This window comes from Athene noctua, chromosome 26 (assembly GCF_965140245.1).
Source record: "Athene noctua chromosome 26, bAthNoc1.hap1.1, whole genome shotgun sequence".
Classification (NCBI taxonomy): Eukaryota; Metazoa; Chordata; class Aves; order Strigiformes; family Strigidae; genus Athene; species Athene noctua.
This window is the reverse complement of record NC_134062.1, coordinates 6,283,999-6,302,962: the sequence shown is the minus strand read 5'-3', so window position 1 is coordinate 6,302,962 and position 18,964 is coordinate 6,283,999. Positions and strand designations below refer to the sequence as shown.

Here is an 18,964-nt window from a genome sequence, read left to right as displayed (position 1 = left end):
AAATGTTGCATTAAGCGCAGGCAGTTGCGAGATCACCCTCATTTCAAGCTGACGTGACACAAGTCAGCTCCATTTAGACAAGTAAGCATAATGCTGTTCCCAAACTCTGAACTCCAGAGAGACAGGACTTACTGGGCGCAGTCCCATGCTGATGTGTCTGGTCTCTGATGGGAGGTGGCTCGCATCCTGCCCACCTGGAGCACAGCCCACAGCTAGCTCCCTTGTGTCTCTAATGTTGAGCAGGGCCAGGGTTATGTCCCAGGCCTTTGGAGACCTGCCTGCCTTGCCAAAGGCTAGACGTGAGTTCATTGGCCTGAGAACATGAGACTCCGGGTGCTGTGAGCACAGTTTAGTGTCAGCAAGTGTGGAAACTCACTACTTAGACCAGGATGGGACATTTGGCTGGTAGATGGCTCTGCTAAGTGTCTGTGGTAAACATTCATGGTTTGCACTCCTGTTGGCACCTCAGTTTTTCTTCTCCCACACCTGCTTTTGCACTTTGACAGTACCAGACTGATAAGAGTTTTGGCACTCTGTTTCCTAGCTTGTACTTTACAGAATTCCAGAATCATGTAGGTTGGAAAAGCCCTTGAAGCTCCTCCAGTCCAGCCATTAACCTTACACTGACTGTTCCCAACTCCCCCAGATCCCTCAGCGCTGGCTCAGCCCGACTCTTCAACCCCTCCAGGGATCCCGGGGACTCCCCCCCTGCCCTGGGCAGCCCATTCCAACGCCCAACAGCCCCTTCTGCACAGAAATCCTTCCTCAGAGCCAGCCTGACCCTGCCCTGGGCAGCTTGAGGCCATTCCCTCGGGGCCTGGCGCTGGGGCCTTGGCTCCAGAGACTCATCCCCCCTCTCTGCCCCCTCCTGGCAGGGAGTTGCAGAGGGCCAGGAGGTCTCCCCTCAGCCTCCTCTTCTCCAGACTGAACCCCCCCAGTTCCCCCAGCCGCTCCCCAGCAGACCTGTGCTCCAGACCCTGCCCCAGCTCCGTTGCCCTTCTCTGGACACACCTGAGTAATTAAGTTTCCTTAGCTGTGTTAAGTGATACTAAGTAAGGATCTGTGTGTTGTTTTTTTTGTAATACAAGAGGATTCCATCCCAGAGGAGTTATTGCAACTTTCACAAAAAGAATGTAGCTGTTTGGCACGTGCTTCCTGCTCCCAACACCTTCCCTTTTATGCTAATGCAAAAAAGGAGGAAACCAGCTTTGTGTGAGAAATGTAAGTGATGTATGCAGCTGGGTAGATGAGAGTACACAGAGCTTGGAAACTGGGTAGCAAAACACACAGTGCAGTGTATAATCATCTCGTTTGTCACTCTCCAGTTCAGCACTCCAGCTAGTTTGTCAGAAAGGAGAAGACGCTGCATAACAATACATGATAATGTTTCAAAGTGACAACAATTTCAACGAGACAGGAATTCTCTGCCCCCCCTGGTCTGTGCTAGTCACTTTGGATGTATAATTTCTCACAGGTCACCCTACATCACATTTGGTTAAAGCAGTTGTAGTCATGAGTGCAGAAGAAGTTGCTCGGCTGTTAACAGCTGGGTCACTTGGATTGTCCGTGTCCGATGTGACAATCTGGTGGCCACGAGAGTCGCTCACCTGCAGCGCTTCCTCCCTGGCGCTCTGGATGCTGTTGCTGTAGGTGATCTGCTGTGAGCATCAGTGGAACGCAGCAGGAAAGTGTTAGCGTAGACACATTTTGTTTATAGCTTGTGATTTAAGTATGTAGAAATCTTGTTTTCTGCTGAGTATTATCAAAGCATTTTTCAGTGGGTGGGGGGAATAATCACTGGTTGTATGATTTGCGATTTCAGGACTTGCTGCATTTTTCCAGCAAGGGGCAGTTTGATGAGGCCGGCCAAGCCACACTGAATGGGTTGGAGCAGCAGGAGCAGACTCCAGTGCCATCAGAGACGCAGTCGGCACTGGAGCAGCAGTCAGACAGCCACCCGCTACAGCTCCAGCCGCAGCACGATGAGAGCGCGGTGCCTACGCAGAGCACCATGACAGCAGATGACATGAGGCGAGCCAAGCGTATCAGGGTAAGCAAAGAGGACAGCAGATCACGTCTTCTCTCACCCTCTCCATTTGCTGTAACCCAGAGAACGCCGGACCTGCCTGCCAGGACCAGCTGGTCTCTTTCTCTCACTGTCGTATCCGTTTCCAAATCCTGAATAAAGCATCTCACTCCTAACAATTTTATTTGCACTGAAAGGAAGACAAATCTCGTGTAAAGCACTAGTATCTCGTGAGGTGCTAGTGAGAACTGGTCACCAATTGGAGCAGATTCAATTCCAGAACAGTAATTCTTTCATAGAAACACAGTCCATCCAAGCTGGCAAGCAGGAGTGCTTCAGACAGCCGGCTGAACGTGGTACTGTGGCACAGACTAATGACTTGTTCACAGCACCATCTGTGTCTCTCAGAACTCTTCTCTCGCAAACAGTTGCCAAAGAGGAACCACGACCTCAGTTTAGATCCACTTTGATGATATTTAGTGATAAAATCCTTTCTTGGGGTAGAAAAACCTGCCTGTCTTTGTGAGATTAAAACCTGTGCTAAGAGCTTTGTGTACCGACAGCAAACACTTTGAGCCTGAGCTTTGTGTCAACTGGGTGAGCTGTTTTTTCTCTACTACGTGTGGGAGGGAAATGATTCAAGCAAATAATCCTTCAAGCCGTGTAACCGTGAGATTGGTTTATTTAGTCTAAAATCTTTTTCTTTTTCTTCCATGTGTAAAATTTTGATTACAGAAAGGAACAGCTGCAATTGGGGTAAGACTTCATTTTTAGGGGATGAGAAAGGATTAGAAAAGGGTTGAGTAACTGTTCTGTATAGGGTGATGCTGAGCCAAATTGTGCTCTCAGTTTATAGCAATATATATACAAGACCAGTAGTGGTGTTACCCCATAAATGCAGCGGCATATCTGGAAGGAAGAATTTGTCTCAGGCACATTAAGACTGCAGAATTTTTAACCATATAAAATGCTTGCACTCTGAATGACAAGTAATTTGATTTTTCGTTAAAAGCTTGGGGGATTTTTCCTGGATGTGTTGAAGGGTGGATAACAGAGTCCAAAGACAGATGCTGAGTTTTTGACAGTAAAGAACATGGGTATTTACTGCTTACGATATACCACAGCTTCCTTGCTAGAAAGTTGAGGCCTGAGTGTGATGGGAAGAGGTGGTGTAGCCTGTTTCCTGAACTTTTGAACCCAAGATGTGAACTTAAGATCATCTTAAGGAGTAAATGTGGGAAGAAAGGGACAGAAATTCTGAAGTTACTTCTTCATCTTGCGACTTAGCTTTTGTTCCATGGAAATTCGTCACAAATGGATGACAACTAGGAGGGGTGCAGTGGTGGTTTAGTCCTTGGCGACACGTTTGTCTCTCCAAATCTCCCCAACTTCCTGAACGTCTGGCAGCTCGCGTTCAGCAGAGTCCTGGAGATGTTTCAAGATAGGGGCAGAATGGCAGATGGATGGTTGCACAGCACCTTTCCATACTGCGTCAGACTGTGAGCAATGAGGGCTTGAGATAAGAGTGAACTCGCAAGCGTTAATTTTTTTTTTTTTAAGCACTGAAAATCACAGCAAGCTCTAGCACCCTATGAGCACTCATTCAGTTCAGCTATTCACAGCACCTTCTTAACAATAAGATGCACTTAATATTATAAGCAAGCAAACATTTGGTTTTAAGATGTGCAGTACATCGTTCACTTCCAAAGAACAGGTGGAAAGTCTTGACTTGTGATGATCTGGAGACCTGTGTAGCTCTAGTTCATTATTACTCATGTAGGATTTAATTTTCAAAACTAGTAATTGTGTGTGAGTGGCTTCAACTTTTTCTAAGGTTTAAGGCAGTGATGCTCTGAGTGCTTTCATTCTCGGTGGAAGCACTGATCTCTGGTGACCTGGGGTTCAAGTCCTGATAGGATCAGTTCGTTTTTCAGCCTCTGCTTTAGAGCCTGTGGAGTTTCCTTGGAGATTATACTTTAAATACGGCAGTCATGTCCTTAGTACTGGAAAGAGATACACCCACCCCTCAAGATACTCTTGTAACAAGTTAGAGGACTGTTTGGTCCACAGCCAAAATGAATATTTGTTTTCAGTTCAGTTCTGGGCAGTGTCCAGAGCATCTATGGGCTGATCCCAGAAACATCTACATTTCCAAATTGCTTGTTGTTGGTTTTTTTTTTTTTTTACATACAGACCTGATCCTAAAATGTCCTTTGTGTAGGTGACTGCTTTACTCAGCGGAAGGAACTGGCAGGGACAGGGATATGATTTGGAAAGCAGAGTCGCTTCATGCTGAAAGAAATGCAACTGGCTGTATAACAGAGTACAAACAGTACAATGAGGTTAAAAAAGTCCCTACTCTTTAACTTTTTCACTCTTCTAATCCTTGCCCTGTTGTCATCCTGCCCTAATTATTCCCTTCTGCTAAAAGCATTTCATTCTCACTGTGGCTCTGCAGTACGCATTACATCATTATTAATCAACTCTGAGAAAACATGAAAGGTCGCAAAACACCTTCAAGATTATCTGTGGTTTTTATCTTTGCCCTTTAACTCCCCTTGGGCAGTTATTAACTACAGGGTAAACCTTGAAGATCTGCTTAGTGTTTCCTGAGGCAAAAACCTCAAAGGAGTTTTGCCTAAGTAAAGAGTAAACTCTAGCTAGAAGAGCTGACCCTTGTAGTGACCCGCAGAAGCGTGACTATTGCAGAAGTCAAGGCTTCTGTTTTAAAGTCCATTGCATAACATAAGTATTTTTCTCTCCCTCAATGCTGCCTGCTCAGCTGGAGCTGCAGGTAGGTTTGGTTTGGTTTTTTGTTTCGTTGGGTTTTTGCTGTATCTGATCGAATGGTACGTAACAACATCGCCTTCTGTGTTGTTTTGTCCAACTTCTGTTTAGTGTTTCCTGATTGAGCCCGCCTTGTAAATTGTCACACTTGTTCTTCTTTAAGCAACCAATGTCCAGAATGGAGTGTTATCTGAATAACAATTTGCATTCCTCTAGTTCTTTTCATACTAATTAATTGCAAATTGAATTGAATAGTGAATATTACAGGGGTAATCTGCTTGGATGAAATGTGTAATAACCATCTTAAAGCTTTGGAGGATTTGTTTGTGCAATTGTTTGCACCGGATCGATGTTATCAGTTAACGAGACAACAGTTCTCTTTTTCTGTTTTTATAGTTGATAGCTTATCTAACCAAAGAGTAGTAAAACGTTTCACCCTTCTGTAGCCTTTGAGATAGCAACGGGACTATGTAGATTTACATGGTATAGAAGTCTGGCCTGCTATCCTACCAGTCCTGGTATCTTACCAGTGATCAAATAGCAAAGTACAGCAATAGTGGAGTTAAGAACTTGAAGTGCATCTCTTCAACTATTTGGTTTATTAGTGTATACCTGTAGTTAGGGGGAAAATGATATACTTCTGACTCCAAGCAACACATTAATTTTCATACAGCACATGTCTGTCTTTCCAACCAACAGTGTGACTTAACAGCAGATCCGTGTTATTTCCCATTGTCTCCACTTGAAAATGGGGAATGGAGATGACAATTCATGGGAGGGCTCATTTGGGGCTCCTTTATTAAAGTGTTAGCTTTTTTCCTAGCAAAACAGTTGCTTTCATGTTCCTTTCTCTGGAATGAAAGTATAGGTTTCCCTCTGCAGTTCACACAGTGAAAAGGATCATTCAGGTTCACTAATTTAATCTCTAGCATAGCATTTCACAGTATTCCCAAGCTGTTCCCTCAGTGCAGCAGAAGAGCTCCTAACTTTACTTTCTCAGTGTCAGCTGTTGGCACACACTTAAGGGACACAGCAAATGTCAGCCCAGACATTCCCACAGGAAAAGGAGAGAGGAAACCAGGGAAATCTGTTTGCAGAAGTCTTGAACATATCTCGTGGAGAAGTATGTAATACTGAATGTATGCAAGCATAGGTGCCAGCAATGTTCTAGTGCTATTTTTCTAACTGTCATGATGTAGAATCTGTGTGTAACATCTGAAAAGAGAAGACATCAATAAACGACAGTGCATAGATCTTACTTTGGAGAAGAGTTAGTATTCCTTAGGCTTCTTGTGGAGATACGGTAGTATTGCAGTGTGCTTTCAGCACAGTATGGGTGATAGTGTGCTGTAGAATTTCATGCTTGCAGAGATATGTCTGACTTCCAGCTTTGCAGCTGTCCAACATAAAAGTTCTCATCCACTATTGAAATGCAGGCGCAGGGGACACTTGCCTGTTTCTACAGGCAACACATCCAGCAGCATCTGTTCCTCCAGCAGACAGTGCCGGTATCAGGACTGGGATGGCTCTGTAACACTTATCTGAAGGGGAGAAAGGGAAGAGGTATCAGTCATGAAATGTTACAGAAAAGGTAGACTGAAGGAAAGCACTCATCAAAACAAAGCAGGGGCTGAGAAGAGAAATTGTGCACAGTAGGCATGAAGAAAAATAGAGAAGAGCCCAGTATATTAAATTTTAAAATTAATATTTGCACAACACGTGTTCAATTCACAATATTCTTGGTGCCTTGTAATACCTAGAAAAGCAATTTCAAGTTTGACTGTGTGTAACCAACAACCCTTTGAGCAGACAACAATCTATCAGGGTTCCTCCTGGTTTAGCACTGGTGTGTTTGTCTTCCATCTATCTTCTTCATTTTCAGGCTCTCACGCATGATATATGCTAAATGGCACAGACAGGTGAATTGCTCACAAGTTCTTACCTGCCATTCTGCCCCTGCTGTAATGTTTTGAAAATAATCTTTTTGAAAATAACAAAAAGGTTTAGGCCAGCATCTCCTGAATGTGTGTTCTGCTGGAAGTTTTCCAGGCAATGCTAAACCACCGCTGCACACCTCTGTGGTGATCTTTGGTGCAGAAGCTGATTTTTTTGTAAAGGGCTGTTGAATTTCATAAGCCCTGCTCCTGCGTGAAAGATGTTCCTTTGTATGGTGGTTGAACTGGTGACCCAGTCCCCAAAAATCAGCGGGAATTGCAGCTCTTCTCAGGCCCAGGTCTGTACTTCAGAGAGTAAAAAAAAGTTAGCTAAACTGACAGAAAACGGGGACTGGAAGGGAAACTCCTGCATTGTGTTCTCCTAACTTGGTGTGTAGCTGCAGGTATATCCCTTACTTCAGCCTCCTCTTCTGTAAAATGGAGACATAAGAATCTAGAACGCAAAAGCATTTTTTTGAAGTTTAGCTTCAGGGATCATCTGGTATATTTGATCTTGAAAATATTTGTATGTGGAATCGATACGTCCTAATGAAAGGTAACGGTCTCTTCGATGTTTCTCTCAGAATGCCGCTCTTCAGCACCTGTTCATACGGAAATCCTTCCGCCCGTTCAAATGCCTGCAGTGTGGGAAGGCCTTCCGCGAGAAGGACAAACTGGATCAGCACTTGCGGTTTCACGGACGGGAAGGGAACTGCCCTCTGACTTGTGACATCTGCAACAAGGGCTTCATCAACAGTGGTGCTCTGGAGAGTCACATGAAGTTCCACATGGACCAGAAAACATACTCCTGCATTTTCTGTCCCGAGTCCTTTGACCGCTTGGATCTGCTCAAAGATCATGTGGCCATCCATGTCAATGATGGCTACTTCACCTGCCCTACCTGCAAAAAACGTTTCCCAGATTTTATCCAGGTGAGATGCCATACTGATTTGAAGCACTGCCTTCTGGGTCTCTTGCAAGCACTCTGTGAATTTTTCAGTACTGTTTTCATGTGATGCTGCATGTCAGTTCATTCTCACAAGATAAAGGAGTCCATGGCTGTCAGAAATTAAAAAGGAGGAGTGACCAAGCATTGCTAGATGTTGTCTTATGCCACTGCAGTGCTCTTTCCCCTAAATCATCAGATGTGGTACTTCAATCTGGCGTTAGAAAGCACCATACTGCAGGAGGGGTGGTCCCTTATCCCTAGAAAACGCCTAAAGCAGAGGTCCCTTTTGGTCAGTACAGATCCATGGTGCAAAAAGGAATTGTCTTTTGCTTGTACTTGAATACACCTTGTCCTTTGTCATTAAAACTCTGGAACCAGAGTGGGTTTACATCTTTATTCCCTTGACTGATTTTTGTCAGGGTAATTCATTTAAACACCTTGCAGAAATGCCAGAACAGATCAGGATACTCTGCTTCCTGACTTCCCCCCTGGGCTTCAGCTTCGGAGAGGTTGCACTGGAGTACTGAGTAATGTAACTACTTTGTGTGGTGTGCAGAGCTGTTGGAGAAGATTGTTAATAGAATTTAAGGATGCTATTTCGATCTTCAGTAAGAAAAAACTGAGATGTACCATGCACATACTCATTATCCTTCATTGGGACAAAGAGGTTGATACGTCTTGCTGAGTTGCCTGTCTTAAATTGAAATGTAGAAATCCAGTTTAAGTCAAGTAATAGGAACTGATAGACTATCCAATAGGCTAAAGAGGAAAGGATGGGGAAAAGTGATTTACTAATATAATTCCCCCTGTGCAAAAACCTTTGTCTTCTGTAGATGTTGAACAAGGAAAAATTATGATGATTCAGAAATGCTGTACTGCAGCCTACTTCCCCATAAACTCTCCCGTGAAACCGATCAAGTCAGAAGAAGGTCCCATGGCTTTTTTCTAGCTATTCAGCTCTATTTTGAAATTTAAAGAAGATTTTTTTCATTTGGTGCTATGTGAATAATTAAGTCTAGTCACCATAGATTGCTGCCTACTTAAACATTTTGATGTGGAACAGATAAAGATATCAAGTTGTTCCACATATAATCAGTATTAGAAGATGGTAAAGATTTAGAGATTCATTTCTTGAGCTTGCATTTTAAATGTCAAAGCTCATTAGTTACTTTATTAGGGGGGAAAAAATAACCAAAACACTAGATTCTTGAAGAGGTTAAGGATAGTCCCAAATTATGCAAAAGTATTTGCCCTTCAGGAATGGCTTGCAAATGCTTTTCTGTCACAATTTTTTTTTTTACCAGTTATAATTGCAAGCTTGTTCTCTCTGATTGAAAGGAATTAGTCCCTTGTTTTGATTTCTTATAGATGAAGTAAAGATAATGGACCTCAGATGAACATGTTAACTCAAGGATGATTCAGTAAAGCTGGTATGTTGTGGGCTTTTGCTGCCCATTAAGCACCCAACTGTGCAATAGCTGATGCCTTCAAGAATCAGTCTTTAGGAAACCAAATTGTCCATCCAGATGCATAATAAAGATGTTATGGCTTTATTGTCAAGATAGCAATTGTTCTGATAAAATACTTTTTAAACCAAAGCAGATTAGAGACCTCTTAAAATGTTCTTCCTCTCTTTTTCCTTTTTTGTGACGAATTTCCTAGACTGTTGTACCACACACTCTTCTTTTGAATAAATTCAATTTTTCTATGATCTGCAATTCTAGGTCAAGAAACACGTACGCAGTTTCCATTCAGAAAAGATTTACCAGTGTACAGAATGTGACAAGGCTTTCTGCCGTCCTGACAAGCTGCGACTCCATATGTTGCGACACTCAGACCGCAAAGACTTCCTGTGCTCCACGTGTGGCAAGCAGTTCAAGGTGAGGTGACTCTCGACTGGATCGTTCCCCGTACAGGTAGAGAACACCACTCTTTACCCTCCTTCAAGTCGATAAGCTCACGTTCTCCAAGGTGGAAGAAACTAATGTGTAAACATGCTGGACTTGTCTGCAAGTCGCATGCGCTGCTTTGTATGTGAGCTACAACGTTCATTCCTGAGGGACAAAGGGGAAGATCCGCCCCAGCATGCTCTGCTGTAGCAGGGTGTCTCGTCTATCAGATCTTATTTCTAATAATTTACTATTAAAGGAAGTTTCCATCTTCTCATTAAGAACTGGGTCATTATACGGCTCAATTGCCAGGTTCTTGGGTTGTATTGCTCATATCAGTTAAGAAAACTTCTCGCTGATATCAGCGGATTAATAATATTCCTGGCCAAGGTGCCTGTGTCCGTGGCATCCATCTTGTCAGCACATGACATGCAGATGCCTTTCCAGATCCCACCAGAACAGATGGAGCAGACGGGGAGCCAGGTAGACTGTGGTGGCACAGCCTGCTCCTTGTCGCTTAGCTTCTTACGGGATACTGAGGGACTGGATACTTTGGGGTGAAGAAGCACATTCTAGACAGTGTGTGTCCAGAGAGAGGCTGGATTGCATCTGGGCAGTAGGTTCCTCCTCAGTCAAGAGCATTATTTGATGCAAGTTTCCAGCTGTACAGAGTTGAGCACCAATATTTTAGATAAATTCAAAGAAAAAAAACAGAGTGGCAGGGTTCATTCTCATGGATGCTGCTAAATTAGCATTAGTTAGGCTCCTGCTTTCGTGGCTGAGCAACCTCACCTTGGTCTGAAGGATAAACCTAAGCCCAAAGGGTTCTTGCTGAGCTGTCCAATGCTGAGCATGCAACTGTATCTCACGGCAGCACTGGAGAGGAAAAGCCAAAGAGAGATCTTTGAGCAACTTACATGGTGGTTCTTCCTTGTAACGGGTAGTAAGGCAATAAGTGGTGATGATATTTTTCTCCTCGATTGCTCTTTCCCTAGAGGAAAGACAAACTGCGAGAGCACATGCAGAGGATGCACAACCCGGAGAGAGAGGCCAAGAAAGCTGATCGAATCAGCCGCTCCAAAACGTTCAAGCCTCGGATAGCTTCCACCGACTACGAAAGCTTCATGTTCAAGTGCCGACTCTGTATGATGGGTTTCCGCCGGAGGGGGATGTTGGTGAGTGTCTGTGTGCTCTAGCTTCTCTTGCAACTTCCCTACTCAGTTTTGAAGAGTAGTTGAGGAATAAAGATGGAATCCCAATGGCTGGAACACAAGGATGCTGTGAAACTGGGAGAATTTTACAGCTGACTTATGTGTGGTTTTTTAACCCACGTGTCTTATCTCTTCAGCAGATGTGTGCCTTTACATATTTCACTGCCTGCGTTGTCTGTCTGGTTGTCACGACCATATTTCAATGCTAAGTAATGCTGATTAATGTGTAAAGTATTTAACAGAACATGAGATTAATACATAGCCTAGTTCAGCCTTACTGCCTCAGTTTTCCTGGCTGTGTTTCCTATTTTTTTTCTCTCCCTTCTTGAGGGGCCTCTCCTGGCCATGCCTGGTAACTGCCACCGTGTAAAGGGTGTTATGCGGCAGGAAATCTCCTTTGCAAATATTTCGTGAGGGTTGTGATCTCTGCTAGCGAAGGCCTCCCTGGGCAGAGGCCCTTTACTTCACTCTCAGCTGCAAGAGTGTTCTGGCAAGCTATTTTACCTCTTCCCATCTTATTTTGATTAGAGAAACTCTAAATGAGATCTAGCAAGACCATGTTTACCTTCAGCAGCTGACTGCAAGCACGCACTAACCCTTGCAGCAGCAAATGCTCCCAGTGCTGCTGGCAAGTTTTGGTTTGATTGTTACCCGTCTCTAGGAGAAAAAGCAATTTCTTGGCTTCCAGCTGTAATATGCTCTCTTGTTCTCTGTGTTTCTTTCTCCTAAGGTGAATCATTTATCAAAGAGACATCCAGACATGAAAATAGAAGAGGTGCCAGAGCTCACGTTGCCCATCATCAAACCCAACAGAGATTACTTCTGTCAGTACTGTGATAAGGTATGTAGGGAAGTCACTCCTTGGAGGGTAGCTCAGTCCTAGACCTGTATGCAACCCATTTGTCTCCGCAATGAAATATCTGGCAGCGTTTGTAGCTTTTTTTTATTATGAGGTGCTTGCCAGCAACATTCCTGCAGTCCAAAAAAAATTAAGACAAAATGCACTTAGGTCAAGGCAGATGAATGCTAATTGAAAACTGCAGTTCTCCTTTTCTGCTATTTTTGGAGTTGGGAAACTTAAATACTGTGATCCAGCAAGCAGTCACTCACCCTTAGTCCTGTATCACTTTTTGCAGCCCAGGACTAAGTATCCTATCTGTCTGTAATTCCTGAACACTAATTTCTTTTGGTTTCTGTATCACTTCTAAACATTAGCTTCTAACCCTTTTATTTTAAGCTGCTTGCTTAGTCACATGCCAATAATTCCCAGTGTTCAGTGGAGCCTGAAGCTGCTTCTGCACTGCTTTTGGGTTCCTGTTCTTATTCCCTGGCCTTTGCTTTTTATGCATTTTGGCCTTTATTTACCAGGGAGTGTATTCTGACTGTCCTTATCCTCCATGTATTCTTCTGTGATGTCTCCTTCCTTTTGTTTAAAGGGGAAAAAGGAAATGGATGTTTTTAAATAATATCACAGAATATTCATTTGTTGGTATCCCTAAATAGAATTTAAAAATATGTTGGTCGCTGAAGACCCTTAAAACAGTTTGATGCTCTGTTCAAGAGTGGAGGCATCAACCCTCATGTCAAATTAACACTGGACAAATTACATCTTCGGTGATCAGTAGCTTCTCTGACATTTGGCCTCCAAGGATTAGGCAAAAAAGGTTTTCCTCTTCCTGTCCCGCTTTGATGTTTTGTTGTGGCATACAACATGTTCCCAAATGGCTTCTGCATGCTACACAAGAAGGAATTGCTTTTACAGGTTGATTATAAACACTGGAAGGTGTAGGTATATTCATGCATTGCACTTATTTGGGGATTTAACTAAAGATGTTGTCTAAAGCAACCTGCAGACCTTCCAGATAAAGATAACTGCTAACTGTTTTCTTCACATACTTCAGGATTACTCAGTTTTCCTTTCAAATCTCTACCCTGCAGGTGTACAAGAGTGCCAGTAAACGCAAAGCACACATCCTGAAGAACCATCCTGGTGCTGAGCTACCCCCCAGCATCCGGAAACTGCGCCCTGCGGGCCCCGGAGAGCCAGATCCCATGCTGAGCACCCACACCCAGCTGACAGGCACCATAGCCACCCCTCCGGTCTGCTGCCCTCACTGTTCCAAGCAGTACAGCAGTAAGGTAGGGGGGTTGTCTCCTAGATTCAGAAAACAGCCTCTCCCTGGTAATGCTTTTTCACCACTGTCTCTGTCATCGGTCGGTCTGCAAGCAGAGCTCTTTTATTCTGAGTCAGAGTGCTGGTTCCATGCTGCATGTTGACAGTACAGGCAGAGCCCACTTGTTTTATAGTAAAAAAGTTCCCTAACAGAGAGTGTGAGCTTGAAAGAAGAAATGGAGGTGTTACCCGAGTTTGGTCACAAATGGAAAAGCTTGGAAACTGCTCACTGACAGTTACAAGGGAGAGGAGTAGGGAAACAAAATGCAAAAAAGGTGATCTCTGGAAGAGGTCCCCAAAATATTTGGCTGTGTTGGGGCAAAAAGCTTACAGGCTGTGATGTTCGGGGCAATATTTCGGTATCACATAGCTCTAATCAGCAGCAACTTTGTGGTCCTTGTTACCTTCTTGCTGAGCAGAGCATCCCATAGTGTGAATCTTGATGCCACCTTACTGAGGAAAACATAAAAGCTGCAGTCCAGAGGGCTGCTAGATTTCAGCTTGGGTTACTGACCATGTTTCTAATGCTCTTTTGCATCTCTCTGTAGACAAAGATGGTACAACACATTCGCAAGAAGCACCCGGAGTTTGCTCAGCTCCCTAACACGATACATGCTCCGCTGGCGACGGCTGTCATCAGCTCCACTCCTGCCGTTCTAACCACCGACAGCACCACCGGCGAGACTGTTGTGGTAAGGATTCAAGATGTCTTAGATCAGGCCAATGGAGGGAAACAAACAGAACAGAAGCCCTCTGGTATAGCAGTCTTAGTGTTTATTTGGCAGACATCGCTTTAAAGCGTCTGTTAGGATGTTATTTGAGATCACTTCTGTTCCTGAATCTGTGTTGTAGTTTTGCTTTGCCAGGCATTATGTATTTCTTTCTGGAGTTCTAAGGATTTGTCTCTTTTCCCTGCTCCATTCCCTTCTTTCACTCAGACCCATATGCTACTGACTCCACATGGTACTTTCACACCTGCCTAATTAATACACATCTTGAGGATTTTCACTGGGACTGTTCTCCTGAGGTGCCTGCAGTTCTTGGGATCAAGAGGACACGTCCAACGATGACTGGGGACTGGATCAAATTCTGTTCAGAGAAGACAAGATCTCTCTGTAATCCTTTGGACAGTGCAGCACTGAGTGATACGAACCTCCAGTGGCTGATCTCTCACTGTTATTAATCACTGCTAATACCTCAGCTGCTACAGAAGTGAAAGCTGAGACTAGAAAATCAGTCTTGTGTCCTTTAGCTGTGCTGGGATGGTGCATAGTTTTAAAAATCTTATTAACCACAGTTTAAAACTTGCTATTTGAAGACTGTAACTGGATAGAAGACTGTTTTGCTTGAAAATGGGCAGAGTTGGCCAGGATGCTGACACCGCTTTGTTCGGTGCTAAATGTCTTTACACACTTCAGAAATACAGTTGCTAAGAAAATTATCCCTCTGGCAGATGAGGAGAAAAGGTGGAATACATCCGAGAAGCACTTTTTTGACTTGGAAATTAAGTCAACCCTTCACAAAGGCAGGATTTTTGTTATCTAACAAAATACTGTTAAGTCAGAAGATGAAAATAATTTTTTTATTGTATGTTGTTAGCCCTTAATGGTCCTGACCAGCATTTAGACAGAAGAGAGCAGTCCTAGTGGATGATCCATGTGGTTGCTTATGACCCCATCTTCTGTACACATGAAGCTTTTGTAAATAAATGACTAGGCCAATGGTGTAAGTGTAGATTCAGCATGATGAAAGAACTACAGCCCTGCAAAAGCATTCAATCCAGTAGACAATATGGGATGACAGTCTGTATCTCTCCTTCTCTACCTGCTCAGACAACAGATTTACTGACACAGGCGATGACGGAGATCTCCCAGACCCTCACGACAGACTATCGAACTCCCCAGGGAGACTACCAACGAATCCAGTACATCCCTGTCTCTCAGTCCACAACTGGCTTGCAGCAGCCTCAGCACATACAGTTGCAGGTTGTTCAAGTGGCCCAAGTGAGTAACCTGTTGGGTTTTCACCCCCTCCATATCAAGCCTGTGGTTTCTTGAGGCTGTAAGCACTTGGAAGTTTGTTAAGGAGTAGTGTTGCAGACTATTTTTTGCAGATAAATTGCTAATGCGTAGGGTTGCTGTGGGAAGCATCATTTACTGGACATAAATAGTCCTGCCAGTCTCACCCAGCTTGCTGGAGACATATCAACACAGTCCTAACTTTATTCTACCCATCTGGGCACCTTGGCTCGTCTGCTCTAGGAAGGTTTTGCAGCAACTGGAAAAGTGGGTCAGTGGGTGACCCATTTTTGCAGTTGAAGACTCATTTGTACTTCCTTGTTCTCAGTGAGCCAGAGCCAAAATTTGGAAGTACAGAAAAGTGTTTGCTTTTTCCCTTCATATCATCTAATGGAGTAGTCACTCTCTGTGATGCTCAACAGCCTCCTAAAAATAAAAGCAAAATGTAACTAGAGTAACTGAACTGAGGAAAATAACTCAGGCAGCTGTAAGAAATTGCTGTAGCCTTCAAATCTCTCATCCACAGGGTGAAGCTAAAACTACCACGTGTTTGTATTTGAATCTGAAACTCAGTGTTGTCTGCCCCCTCATTACAAATTAAGTTATGAATTTGGTTAGTAAAGGCCTAAAAAACGGCCCCAGTTAATATTGACTGTGGCTGTTTTAACAATGCAAGAGCATGAAAACTGATTCCTGCAGCTAATATTATCAAGGACTCAGGCTTGTAATTAAACTACTCCAATTGGCATCATAAGCAGGTGTTGCTCAAAAAAACCTCTTTAATCAATAAGACTCTGAGTACTTGTCTTGATACAGAGCTGTGTCAAACTGCAGTATTGGATGTGCAGCTCTCGAGTGTGTACACGTTTTATAGAAAGATGCTTACAAAGGAGGATGGTTCAGTGGTTGACACTAATCCTGTTTTTCAGACCCTTTGATTTGAGTCCAGCTGCTGCCCAGACAGCTTGTATGACCTTAGGGAAGTCCTTTCCACTGAGATCACAGAGATGTAACCATCTCAGTGCCATACATCTGTTAGATGTGCTGCTTTATCTCCCAGGAGTGTGAAAAGGGTAAACAGAGGCTTGAACAAGGCATGCTGCATGGCCTCACTAAGGCTCACATCTTGTTGTTCCAAACCTTGTAACACAGAAGAGGTTTATGTGGCTGCTTCTGCAAAGAATTTGAAGTATACGCCTCTGCTTTGTATTTTTTTTTAAATTATTTTTCCAGGCTACCTCACCTCACCAGTCCCAGCACTCCACGGTGGACGTTGGGCAGCTTCATGACCCCCAGACGTACACCCAGCACGCTATCCAGGTGCAGCACATCCAGGTCACAGAGCCATCGCCAGCAACTCAGTCATCGTCACAGGTATTTCACTCTTCTCTTGCAGGAAATGCTCTCCCTCCCAGCCTGCTCAGGTGCTGATGCAGGAGACAGTCTTTCCTGTGTCATTTAAAGGACCAAGCATGAAATGACTCTCACATGAAATCATCAAGTAGTTCCCAGACGTTCCTGGGGTGTGTGGGGGTGTTCTGTTGGGGTTTTGTTGGGGTTTTTTTGGTTTGGTTTGTCTTTTTCCTAACAGTGTATACAAGGTAGAGATAAATGACTGGGAACAGACAAATTTTCAGCTTAAATAAAATCAGCCAGTTGAAAGATGTAAATGGAAACTGGCATTCCTCAAATATTTGAAGTTCAGCTCCTCATGCTGTTGGGTAGTATTTAGCCTCTAATGTCAGTTCTCTGTCACAGACTCTCTATGTAACCTTTAGCAAGCAACATCTCTATTTCAGTTTCCTGATCACTGCTTCCTAACCATAGAGTGAAGCAACTTGGAGGAGAGGGAGGGGAGCTTTGCAGTTCTTGTGCTCGATATGCTATAGAACCCCGCCCTGTGTTTTCCATTAATAAGAAGGATAAGTTTGTAACAGCACAGAGGTATGCAATCCTTAGTACACTGAGAACACTTACACCTTTTTTTTTTTTTTTTCTTCCTAGGTTGGGGGTCAGCCTTTGAGTCCTTCCTCACAACAGTCTCAGCAGGAACTCAGCCCCTCACAGATGCAGACAACTCCATCGACACCAAACCAAGCCCTCCAGCAGCAGCAAGGATCTTCAGTCCAGCACACGTATCTTCCCAGCACGTGGAACTCATTTCGGAGCTACTGTAAGTGTCAGCAGGAGCTCTCACTAGTAGTCTGGCTAGTCTGTGGGACTAATGTGCTCCATTTCTCCAGTTACCAAATGGGATAGTATTTTCAGAGCTCATTAAGCTTTGTGATTAATATTCATAGAGATCTAAGACAATAAACTGTTTCAGACGAATGAAAATGGTTGTACTAGCTTTTCTGCTGTAGGTCCATAATGATCTGATGTGTGGTTTGGGCAGGTAGACTGGGCTCCTTTACTCCAAGGGACTTGCATTCAGCAAGAATCCATGTGCTGGAGAGCAACTTGTTCAAATTTGGATGGGTGCTTGAAAGAATCACACAGAAGATATGGGTACTACGACAGACATGAAATGACTTCTCATGTTCATGCAACTCTGGATGGTGATTCTATGATTTCTTGGGCAAGAACAGGATGTGTTGTCTGTGCATGAATTACTATATCTGCAGCTGATGTTAGCTGGTATAATTCTGCTGAGGCCTGTAGAGTTTTCCAAGGGTTTACAGTACCTGAATTTCTATTAAACAGCCACTCTTTCAGGCTTGAAATCTGAATGACATAAAATACTCTCTTTCAAGATGGTTTTTGAGTTTGACTGAAGGTCTTGATTCTCCAGTTTCCTTTTTTTTTTTTTTTTTTTTTTTTTAGCATCTGAGATTCAGATGATGACCATTCCCCAAGGCCAGTACGTGATCACAGAGACTGCTGTAGGTACACCAGTCACCACTGTCAACACAGGCCAAGTGAAAGCAGTTACTCAGGTAAGGAAAACGTTAATGGCCTTTTGTTTTTTTGGTTTTTGTTTTTTTTTTTTTCCCATCCAGAACAATGTATCAGGCTTTAAAGCCTTTAGTTTGAATGATGACTGGGGCACAGAGACTTGAGAATAATGGTGCACTTAAAGAGGTCCAGACTGGTAGAGTCCAAAAGGGCGTTGGCTTTCTGTAACCGTGGTGGTGAGATCCATGCTGTGTAGAATCTATAGGCAAACCAGCTAAGAAATTACATGTGTTGTGTCCTAAGCTAAGGAGAAAAGTGCTACTGGTCAAACCTCATAATGTTCTAAGCTTCAGGTTATAAAAGGCAAAAAATAATCCCTAGAGCCTCAAGAAAAAGATGATTTTTTTTTTAAACTGAAATAGCATCAAATTTCTTTGTGTTGATTACAAACAATTTTCTGCATCTTGCCATTTACAAAGCCCACGCTGTCTGGTCCTTATACGTATGACTCCTTCAAATTTAACGTCTTTGCTTAATCACATTTGCAGGACAAGGCATGATTTAGTGGATTGTCTTAAATATTTATGACTAAGCTGTATCCATTAAAACAAATTTCAGAATACTTTCTAGAAATATTTTGATAGCTTTCTGTTATCTGTAGGATGACAAAACAAGAAGTTACCTCTATCTCACCTTGTAAGTGATCCAGCGTAAGGAAGCAGGCTGTTGTACTGTGATACTGCACACTGGAACTGCAACTTCTGCTAGAACATGTGGAAAATGGAAAAAACTTTCAGATTTGTTGTATTTAAAATTGCTGTTTTAATTTGTAGTGATGAGTTAATTGTGTAATTAGCTTGATCGTTTGTAAGTTAACCAAATCCAAAGTAGTCCAACGTGCTTCAAAATAAAGTACAAGGGTTATGTTGCTCTCAAACACGTTTAAATGAAATACAACTTCATTTCAGTTCCTTGTTCATACCAGAATATCTTCCAGCACAGCAACAGGAAAGTTACAGGCTATTAGAGCAGAAAAGTTACAGAAGATGCAATAATTATTACTTATTTTTTATATTTCCCAT

The 18,964-nt window shown here is 43.2% G+C and overlaps 1 protein-coding gene across 8 annotated transcripts in view; it reads left to right on the top strand.

Annotated features, from left to right (window-relative positions):
- Positions 1-18,964, top strand: part of PRDM10 (PR/SET domain 10) — a 45,570-nt gene that overhangs the window by 23,206 nt on the left and 3,400 nt on the right. For 7 of the 8 annotated variants that reach the window (XM_074927588.1, XM_074927593.1, XM_074927586.1 and 4 more), the window contains 11 exons: positions 1,823-2,050; positions 7,332-7,679; positions 9,421-9,576; positions 10,581-10,760; positions 11,527-11,637; positions 12,735-12,935; positions 13,518-13,661; positions 14,802-14,972; positions 16,221-16,361; positions 16,992-17,160; positions 17,811-17,923. In XM_074927588.1, coding sequence (XP_074783689.1) covers positions 1,823-2,050; positions 7,332-7,679; positions 9,421-9,576; positions 10,581-10,760; positions 11,527-11,637; positions 12,735-12,935; positions 13,518-13,661; positions 14,802-14,972; positions 16,221-16,361; positions 16,992-17,160; positions 17,811-17,923 — 1,962 coding nt within the window. Of the gene's footprint in view, positions 1-1,822; positions 2,051-4,808; positions 4,821-7,331; positions 7,680-9,420; positions 9,577-10,580; positions 10,761-11,526; positions 11,638-12,734; positions 12,936-13,517; positions 13,662-14,801; positions 14,973-16,220; positions 16,362-16,991; positions 17,161-17,810; positions 17,924-18,964 lie in introns of all 8 variants that reach the window. The other variant, XM_074927592.1, reaches the window with a different exon arrangement.